The 11049-nt window shown below is 42.4% G+C and overlaps 1 protein-coding gene across 1 annotated transcript in view; it reads left to right on the top strand.

Moving 5' to 3' along the window:
* The window catches only part of xkr6b (XK, Kell blood group complex subunit-related family, member 6b), a gene marked incomplete at both ends in the record, with an annotated part of 44123 nt that extends 37457 nt beyond the window's left edge, over positions 1-6666 (top strand). Inside the window, 2 exons of the mRNA XM_083933494.1 lie at positions 4780-4976; positions 5696-6666. Coding sequence (XP_083789620.1) covers positions 4780-4976; positions 5696-6666 — 1168 coding nt within the window. The remainder of the gene's footprint in view (positions 1-4779; positions 4977-5695) is intronic.
* Positions 6667-11049: the final 4383 nt, after the last annotated feature.

The following is an 11049-nucleotide window of genomic DNA, read 5'->3' on the forward strand; positions in this document are numbered from 1 at the left end:
TAAGGGTGGTTGGATGACTCATCGGTCAGTGACTTTGGAGGAGAGGGAGGAACAACATGGCCAAGTCGTCAACATGGTGTGTGTGTGTGTGTGTGCTTCCACCTGTCCCTCACTGCGGCTCCTTCTCAGATCTCAAAATGTCTGCTCATACAAACCTTGTAATTACAGTTTCATATCTGTACCTAACAGCAATGTCTTTGGTCAGTCAATTTCAGATGCAGGCGAATCTTTCTGAAGATGGTGTGTTTGTGATCGTGCTTGTGTGTGTGTGTGTGTGTGTGTGTGTGTGTGTGTGTGTGTTTGGGGGGGGTTAATGGTTGCCTGTAATGCGACAGCAATGGCAGACGGCTGAGCTTGGAACACGACCCCGGCACAGCGTTGAGCTGTTAGGCCATACGTACACTGCTTAACGAGCCATGAGTGATCGGTATGATCTCGCCACGAATAATTCATGAAGAGGCCTGTAGAGGAGCTATGGAGCTAAAAGGGAAGTGTTGTGGGAGGGTACGGGGTGGGGAGCATCAAGTGAGTGGACAGCAGCCTAAGTGGTACGAGGGCGGGAGGCGAAGGGGAGGCATACGGAAAGAGAGATCCATCTGACAAATGTGTCTGGAAAGGAAATCCCCCATTACCTACAGCACTGCCAAGCATGCTTGTATGTGCACTTGTGTGTATATGTGTGTGCTTATTTTTAAGAGAGTATTTGTGTTACTTCATCTGAAAAAGGCACAGTGTTAACAGTGTGCATCGCAATCGCAGGATGTGTGTGAGATTCTTGCAAAAGGCTTGCACTGTGTTTGTTGGATGTGTGACAGAGTGAGTTCAGATTTTTCTGACAGCCGTGAAACCCAAAGTGTTCAACTGTACAAGACTTTTTTTTTTGCTGAACACCAAGGGAATATGAACTAATAAAGTCTACTATCAGAGAAGAAATGGGTGGATGTGAATGTGTACACTGAGAACTTTACCTTTTTGTGCTTGAATACCTGAGCTGAATTGTGAATTATTGCACATGTAGTAGGTTGTCAGTTTAGTTGTTTAGATCAATTATTTTGTAATAATGATATAGGCCTAGTATTGACTTAACAAAATGCGTGCACCTGCAGCTGCTCCTATGGCAGTGGTGAGGAAATATCACGCCTGATATCTGTAGGGTGGCTGATGACTATAATTGACATGGCTCTAATTACTTTTTTTATAGAAATGTTAGCTATGTTGCTTTAGGAATGGAGGTCAGTCTGTGGGTTGACTAATTTGGTCCAGACTAGTGAGTTTCACATAAATAACTATGTAATTTGTCACGAATGTATAAGGAAATGGCAATGTGCTTGAAAAAAGCTCAATATAAAGCCAAGTAAATAAAAAACGAATCACACATTTTAATGGAAATCTTTATGCCGTGCATGCAAGTCGACAGATTTTTGAATGTTCAGCGGACTTGCTGTATCCTGACTAAAAAGACTATCTAGGCTACACTATCAGCAACCAGTATTTTTCGCCCCTTCCCAAAATATTTCCAAACGAGAGTTCCCAGATGGATATGCTGAGCAAATGCAAATTATGCAAATCATTTGCTGGAGTCAGGTTATTACTTTGGTGATCCTGACTTTGCCACTTTGACATTCGCATTGGTATTTTTTTTAGTTAAATGTCTCAACAACTGTGGGATCAATTCCAGTAAAATTAGGTACATGATTGTTTTTTCTGTTTCTTTAGATCCCCATTAGTTGCTGCGCTGTAACAGTATACTCTTCCTTGGGGCTGGTACAGGGTAGGCTATATGTTAGCTTTGTCATTGCGAGCAATGTAAGTGGCTTCCATTAGCATTTAGCTCAAAGCTCTGCTGTGCCCCAGTACAGCTAGACAGAGCTGCTAACATGGCTGGCTGTAGACTCTTGCTCTTTCAAAGCAAGACAACTATGGAGACCACGAAGATTACTGTTTCTGACGGAGACACTACAGAGCAGTGAGACGTATCAGTGGAACACACTAATGGAAACTGGGGGATGGAGACAAAGGGCCTGTGTAGGTCTCTGTGGCATGTCATTAGTGAGGGAGAAGGGTTGCCTTGCTCCATCTGACATTTACCAGTCCAACTGAAAATGTCATGGAATGCCATCCTTTACCTCTGGATATAATGGTGCCTCTTACAGCCCAGAGCTATTGATCCCAAAAAAAAACTTTTATTCATTCCTTGTTCCCCCTGTCCACTGTCCCGAGAAGGACCAACATCCCTGTGCTCCTAGAGTTCCTCGCCCCCCGGACGTTTCTCTATTTTTGATTAGTCAATGCATTAGAAGCCTTGGCTCAGTTGGTAGAGGATGCCAGAACAGTGCTGGGGCTCGAGTAGATCCTCCTAAGGGGATACTTACACTACACTAGTATGTGTACATTGTATGACAAAACATGAATGTTGGTTATAGTGATTCACTGCATATTTGTCAACCACATCTTTATATGAGTCATCCAGTCTCCACACTAGGTTGTGGCTACAATTGCTATGCGCAGAGGTTTTTTGTTCCATTGTTTCATTTCTCCTGCTTCTTTCTCACCTTGAGAGGAACAGATTGTCTTTTCAGGTTACTTAATTGACAGTTGGACTGACAGAGTGGTACATATAGAGGTTTGCCAACTTTGTCAGGGAAAAAAAGAGAAACAGAGACACAAAAACAACAACCTCCATTTTATCGAGATCGGAACAAATGTGTCAAATCAAAAATATGTCTAGATATTTTCTTGCTGTTGTAAGATAATTATTTGCTCATCCCCAAGAAAGCAAAGCATATGTCGAGATCATTCATTATTCTATGAGCATGTTAAAGTGTAACTTCAGGTGTTCAGTGGGGGGCAGAGAGAGGGGCCTTAGAATATAGCGCTTTAACATTTTTAAATTGTATGACATAAAGACGTCCCAACCCGTCTATTCTACCTCATTATTGGACTTGCGAGGCTTGAGCAGATTTAAAACAGTAGGGGCGTGTAGCAATTTTTGAACCATGAAATGCCGATTTTGATTAATTTAGTGAGAGATGTCAATATTACATCACAGTGCGGTCATATCATTTCTATCAATTGTGCAGTACCTCTTTAACAAGAAGTGAGAAGCAATTTCGTCTGGGGCCTTCCACGTGTACCGGATGTATTTCACGTTCCCATGATCACATTTTGCTGAATGTCTTGTCTTGAGTTACCATTGTGTGTACGGAGAATAGAAAGCAGTTAATGCTAAACAATAACCAAAAGCAATCAGAACCTACCAAACGATGAATTCTTTACAGTGCACTGCTCTCAACCTCATTCCAAATGAAACAGTAATCTATTCCTCAACAGCTAATGCAGAAACTAATTATGTTGAAAACCACTCATAATAATTTTTTTAGTGTTTTGTTCGTTATGCTGCAGTGAATTTGGTCTCACTTTCGGGAACTGAATTTAGATCCACGGCCTCTCAATTTGTTTTGGGTAGTGCTACCGTCTAGTCTATTTCTGTCCTTGCTACACTATTGTCCTCGGTTGACTGCCCTCACATCAAGCCCTGGATTTATTTGGCCACTCTGCCAACTCAGGCAGATAGGCCCTGCAGCTACAGCCCAATATGCAATGGCTGAATCCACTGTTAAGATAACTTTAACTGTCATACTGGTTTCAGTGATTTTCTCTGTGGGTCAACGTGTTTGAAGATCTGAAGTTGTTTACAGACTGGAGAGGATAAACCAAGCAAAACTGCAGTATTCCTCCTTTTTGTTGCATGGGATTTCTTTTGTCGGATGGATTGGAGTTTTTCATCATGCATTTTCAAGCTTGCGGTGTGATGTTCCTGCTAAATGTTTTCTTCATAATTACCCGTCTCCTTCTTCTGTGCAAGTTAATTGGCGGCTCCGACTGCAGCGTTACATTTCAAAACCCACAGCCAAAGAAGAAGAAGATTATGATCTTAATTAGCTATATCACAGCCCTGGGCATATTACAGTTTTGCCCAGCAGTACACAATGCCATCAAAGCAGTGGTACAGCTTTGATGGCAACAGGAGCTTGATTCAATTAGCTGCCACTTCTCAGCTGCGTTACCTACTGTCTGCCTGGCTTTTCACCATAATGAAAGCGCATCATGAAAATAGCCGGTCTGGCTGACAATATGGGTCATGTGGTGCACTTAAGAGAATGATCCTTGCCATGACTGCTATACTGTATGCGCCCTAAAAGATTCAATAACCCCCTGCAGAGGCGAAAGAGGGATTTGTACAATGTTTTTAATCTTGTCATTGTTGCTTTACAATGCAGCCATATTGTGGGGTAAAGTGCTAAGATATGCAAGTTACTTGGTGCCCAGGGAAGATCATTTTAGTTGGATGTAGAATGATGGGCAGGAGAGGAGGTGTAGTTTTCTGTAATTATTTTTCTTTTAATTTTAAGTTATAATTTCTTTTCTTCCAGCTTATGTTCACAAAAGTTTATGTGGCATTCAAAATCCACACATTGTCCAGTCCTTTAAGTGATTATAAGTAAGCTTTATTTATTGGTGAACATCTGCACAGCTAAGCTCCTCTTGAATGTAGATTGTTATATTTGACTGTGTATTAAAAGTGTAGCTAAGTATGCCCTCTAGTGTTATCAAAACTCAGCCACGTGTTGAAGTGTGCTGAACAGGGAATTTATGCATTTTCTTTGGGTATTAACCATGTAATATTGATGTCAACGAGTGTCCTTGTCCCTTTTGTGTCAATGAAATGAAATATTTATTACTGGATTGTCTGACTGTCTTTCCTTTCTCTCTCTGCAGGTACATCCGCACCATGTACCTCGGTATACAAAGCCACCGGCAGAAGGAGAACCACAGGCGTTTTTACTGGGCTATGATGTACGAGTATGCCGATGTCAACATGCTGCGACTGCTAGAGACCTTCTTAGAAAGCGCCCCTCAGCTGGTGCTGCAGCTCTGCATCATGATCCAGAGCAACAAGGCTGAGTGGCTGCAGTGTAAGGGCTTCCCTATGGCTCTATATGAGCAGCACAGGAGTCTAATTTCGTTTGTGTGTAGTTCAAGACATCACTCCTATCCCTCTGTTTTTGCCTTGTCATCCTGTGGTTATCGCATGATATATGATATGAATATTCTCCACCATTGTGTCCAATTTCCAACATTTATCTTTCTTATTATTGAAACCTCCTTTACAATTCCAGTTTCCTTACGCAATACAGCTCCACAAGGAAGGCAGTTCAATCATAACCTGTCTGTCAACCCTTCCCTGTCTGGGTGTCTACAGAAATGCCCTCAATACATTTGCTGAAAGGCACCATGCTGCTGCTCTGCAGATAATCCTCAATCATTTTTTTCATGTAGCAGGTTACTTCTCTGACATGTCTACGGTATCTACTAGTATTCAAGTCTAAAGGAAGCTGAATTGGTGCACTAAATGGAGACTTTAATGATCTTGATAATAATATGGCTTTCTAAAAAGTGCTGGATTGCTTTGGATGAAATAAAACATACTGTATAAAGTAATCGAAATGGCAGCCAAATCAAGATAAAAGATATAAGTCTTTAGGTCATGCTTTACACTTAAAATGAAACTGGATTTGTCCTTACATTTTCTGATATTTTAGATCCATCTCACAGCATCAGTCAGTATCTCTGAATCTTGCCATTCTTAGTCTTTCTCTTCTTTTACACTCTCTCTCTCTGTCTATATTCCCAGGTACTTCTGCCATGTCCTCCCTCCTGTCCCTAGCCTGGGTGCTAGCCTCTTACCACAAACTCCTGCGTGATTCACGTGACGACAAGAAGAGCATGAGTTACAGGGGTGCCCTGGTGCATCTGTTCTGGCGCCTTTTTACCATCTCCTCACGGGTGCTCTCCCTTGCTCTATTTGCCTCTGTTTTCCACATCTACTTTGGCATTTTTGTGGTGCTCCACTGGTGTGCCATGGCTTTCTGGGTCATCCATGGCAGCACCGACTTCTGCATGTCCAAGTGGGAGGAGGTACTGTTCAACATGGTGGTGGGCGTAGTCTATGTCTTCTGTTGGTTCAATGTACGTGCGGGCCGGACGCGGTACAGAATGGTGGCCTATTATACAGTAGTACTGTTAGAAAATGCCATCCTCAGCCTCCTTTGGTATGCGTACCGTGACCCTGTCACCACTGACGCCTATGCCTCTTTTGCCCTCTGTGGCGTCTTCCTGTGCTTTGCCTCAGGTGTGGCCTGTATGGTTCTCTATTACGGGGTTCTACACCCCATGGGCCCCCGGCTGAGGGTGCTGGCCAGCTCCTGCTGTGCTGAGCTTCTGTGGGGCCTTCCACTACCCCCTGAGGCTGAGCCTATGGCTCCCACACCAGGCCCCCGTGGCTCTCAGGCCACCCCCACAAGGGGTCTGGCAGGGGAACACGAGGAGTCAGATGAAACAGCCACAGAAACCTGCCTTCCGGTTTTCCAGGTGAGGTCAACAGAGCCTGTGGATGCTGCTGGCAGGCCCATCCGGCCTGAGGGTCCTTTCATCAAGATAGATATGCCCAGAAAACGCTACCCAGCCTGGGATGCACACTTCGTGGATCGGCGCCTGCGCAGGACCATAAATGTGCTGCAGTACATAAGCCCTAATGCCGTGGGCATCAGGTATAGGGACGGTCCACTTCTTTATGAACTCCTGCAGTACGAATCCTCCTTCTGAAGGCATCCTCTTCCCAGTTCTGTCACCACCTCTTATACACTACAATGCACATGTTTCCTTTCTTTCACTCTGCTCTTACTCCTCTCCAGATATTATCTCTTTCCATTTGACACTCAGCTCTCTCTTTCTCTCCTCTCTGATCATTCAATTTTCCTGCAGGAGATGTGTGTTAGTCAACTGAAAATCTGTCAAGACAGTCTAAACACAGTCATGATTTATTTTTGGAAAAAAACACACAGTACAGAGAGAAAATTATGAACCTACAGTATCTGATATATACAGAAGTATCATATAAATCCCTCTACGCTGAAAGAGGAGGGTTCTGTATGAGTGTGTAGATAACATTTGAATGTTTCATTATGAAATGTGTTTAATGCATTATACTGTATTGGTGATTCAACCTGTGAATACTTGTGAAGGGCATATTGTATGTCTCTGTGACATGGGACTGGTGCAAAGCCTGATGGGAATGATGGAGGAGAGTCTCAGAGGGGTCAGGTCTTTGCACATCCCAACATTTACTGCCATTGTATTACGTAAATTATTGAAATGTATGATAATGTTTACCAAGTCCTTAGCCCGTGAACTACAAAGCACTAAAATCATGATACTGTAAATGACCGAAAGGACACAACGATGTGTCTAAGAGAAAAACTTCGAAATGGATTTTCCCTCTGTGAGCTTACGTGGTTCAAGTGTATCCTGGCTGTACTATTTTTGTTCAAAATCCTAAAACGTAATCGCATCATGTATGGAAGACAAATGAAGAAAAATGAAGCACACTGACCTTCAATCAGTTCCACCCACATATTCAATTTTTACAGTGCAGACTGGCCTCCAGTGGAGGCAAGCTGTAACAGCACGCCTTACTTGGTCATTTTTGCCTGTGACAGCACAAAATCTCAAGATAACCACCTGAGGTGAAATAACACAATGAAAGGAATGTAGAATGTAGTTGAAATGAGCACAATGTTTTCTAAATTGGTGGGTAGAAAATCATTTTTAAAAACATTCCAAAGACTTTTTTTTAAAAGATTGTAAGTCTCTAGTAAAGGGTAGAAGGGTACAAATGTATGTTAACACATTTTTGTTTGAAGTGCAAAGACAGACTTGAAGGAATCCTCCACCATTCCCTTCTGAATCCTCGAAAGTACTCTCTAATACAGCCTCCCTATTATGTTTTCTTATCAACAAATATTTTAGGTTGATTAATATATGCTTATTGGGTGCAAAAACTTGTAATAAGTTCTTGAAAAGAAAAAAAAGACAAATCTGAAAAGATATTTCTATGCTATTATACTTCAGTGCGTATTTGTGTCCACATTTATAGTCATTGACATAACTATATTTTGCCAGAACACACTTTTTTACACAACAGAAATTATTGTACGTGCAGTGTTAAAAAGTATACTCCTCAACATCAGTGTGCCCTCAAAGAGGTTATACTCTTATATGGGTGTACAACTGCTCTGGCACCTGTTAGCGCAGTTGAAACAAAGCCAAATCGCATCTTACAGTACTGTTTTTCCAATTTATCTGCCCCCTTGAACCAGTAGAATGAGTCCTTGCAAAATGCGTGCCATCTAATAGGCCCGCTTTGCAGCAATCGTACACTGATATACGTCTCCCAGCTGAAACTGCAGGAGTTCTCCAATACACATACCCACGAAATGAAATAAAAAAACAAAACCATGCCTTCTAAGTCAAAGGAGCTTGACATTATTTCCAGAGGGCAACTGAACAATTCATGAGAAAAATGAATGCATTTCATACTCCAGTTGTATCTATGTACTCAAATATTCATCCGAATATATAATGTGTGTTTTTTTACATTGCAGTGTTTTGGCATGACTTTAGTATGAGGCATTAGTACAAATGCGCCCAACAACGGACGCCCAAGAGCCCTACACAAAACAGAGATTCCTTTCTCCTGGCTTACTGGCCTTCTGCTCAGCTGTGGCCACATGTGCCTGTTAACATCGTACTGTAAACAGCAGATCGTCATGTAAGTCAAGGCCAAAGGTGAGAGGGGTTTTTTGCCAGGGTTGGAAAAGAACATGAGGACAGATCGTGATAAAGGGCCTGTCTGGAGTATGGTGTATGGTTCCTTGTATGCTTGTGTGAGAAAGGTGGGTCTTCTTAGCACACACTGTACAACCTAAAGTGTATACTGGACCATCTGAGTGTGCTTGCGTGGTGGTGTGTGTACGCACGCTTGTCGTGTGTCTCGTCAGCCCTTTCCGAATGTTCTGTCCTCTCGCCGATTGTTCGGCTCCATCCTTGGTTGCTGCTCCGCCCTTTTCCCCATCTCTTTGGTGCTGGGCCTTGGTGCACTCCCGTGAAACACTCTCACACTCTCTGGTAACTGAACAATGGGGTTGAGGCTGAACAACTGGAGATCCTGACATGAGAACATGCAATGAGGTACACTGCCACAACCAAGAGCTTCAACATCCAGGGTCTGCCACCCTTCAGCTTAAAAGCGATGTTCAGCCCTGAGTAATTGAGAACTGTTGGGTCAGCTAGGGTGGAGCAAACATCCAACACACCATATGTGTAGATATACACGAGTATGCAAACAACCAACTTGTTCATTGTTTACCATAGTAGCCAGAGTAGTTCTTCTCTGTTGTAGTGAATGAACAGCCATGTTTAGACTTAGTCAATTAATGAATAACAAGTATTGTAAAACAAAAACAAAAAACTAAGCTAAACAGCCAATACAGGGGTTCCTCAGGACCAACAAACAAAACCACTGAACCAGCTGACTCAGGGGTGTCTCAATGCAGTTCTCATCCCCAGGCATGTCCTCAAGGGTCTCCATTTTTTCCTTAACATAATACATCCTGGACCACTCCTCGGCTGGGATTGTACCACAAAATTATGGTTTGCACATTTTTGTTTTCTTGGGAATGATAACTCATTCTTATTATCAGGGGGTGGGGGACGGGCCGTTTTTTGTGGTAGTTGGCTGCCTGGCATAGGGTGCATCCTTTTTAAACACTGCTGACCTTTTCAAGACCTGGACACATGTCCAAATCAGGTGCAAATACACTGTGATTCATTCATTTGCTTGTGTGTGTGTGTGTGCGTGTGCATGTGCGTGTGCGTGTGCGTGTGCGTGTGCGTGTGTGTGTGTGTGTGTGTGTGTGTGTGATGATAGTATTATATAGCATCATAAACAAGATTATGTAAAACTGGGCTGCATTTCATAGTGGTGCTTAATGTCATAAAACGCAGAGTATTTATGCTTGCTTAACTGTGTCATTAGAATAGTAGTTATAACAGTTAATTAAACTAATTTATTTCAATCAAGACTGCAAAGAGTCTATAAGTCTTTTTTATGAAACATGCAGAATATTTTGCTTATCTCTACACAACAATCATAGTTTTGCCACATTCCGTATCTAGTGAAAAGGTTCAGCTAGATGCTGGTTAAGAAGTGGGTTTAAGTTTAGTATTTTTCTTGTTTTCTTTAAATTATAAACAGGTTTCAAGAGCTAAGATACACAGGAGTGAAAGTGGGAGCCGTTACTATACAGTGTATTATTAAGGCTGCCACATTTTATACCATGAACAACGTCACAAAGAAATCCCCTACAGAGAATTGTTTCTGTCAGGTTACCTGCCCAACAAACAACACACAGCAAGAGTGTTTGAACAGCAAGCTTGTTCTTCTCGGTCCTTGTTGTGCCTTGTTACTTTGGGTGCTTCAATCCAGCCATGGCAGCCAGGTCCGCAAACAACAATGCCAATGTCTTTCTTTACTTGTTTCATGTGCCAGCACACTCACCAAGATGATGAAAACACCAAACAATATTCTCCCTGTCTGTCTCCCGAGCCCGATCAATTTCTCAATTCTGTCAGCTCACGCCTCAGTCGTCATTTAGTCTTACTGTTTCATCAAAGTCGTCATTCGCAAGACTGCACTGTTCCAGTGTTACAACTAAACTTCCCAGTGTGATAGAACCAAGCGGTGGGTATGGTGTGAAACCCAGTTGTTGGTTCTGTGTGAGACATTGGAGAGAAAGTAAGGCAATACTGAACATTTTCTGTACTTGAACATAGGGTTCCTCATCTTTATTACGTTTGAGCAAGCTGAATCTTAACATCTCAGCAAGTTACAAATTAGCGGCTTGGCCTGAGCTCAAAAGGGTTAGTTTTGGACTGTTTGATGGATGGTCTTAACAGATGCCAGCCACGATACCAAGCGATTTGGTCAATGATTGTTTTGTACTTTTGTCTATGCCTTTACATCTTCTTCTGTCTTGCAATGATGAATGATTTGTAGTGCCAAGACGTAAACTTTCTGTGTCGTTTGTCTCGTGTGAAAAAAAAACATCCTCTAGCCAAAACAATAATGCCTGCAGATGGAATAAAACA

Source organism: Echiichthys vipera, assembly GCF_963691815.1.
Source record: "Echiichthys vipera genome assembly, chromosome: 19".
In the NCBI taxonomy this organism is placed as follows: domain Eukaryota; kingdom Metazoa; phylum Chordata; class Actinopteri; order Perciformes; family Trachinidae; genus Echiichthys; species Echiichthys vipera.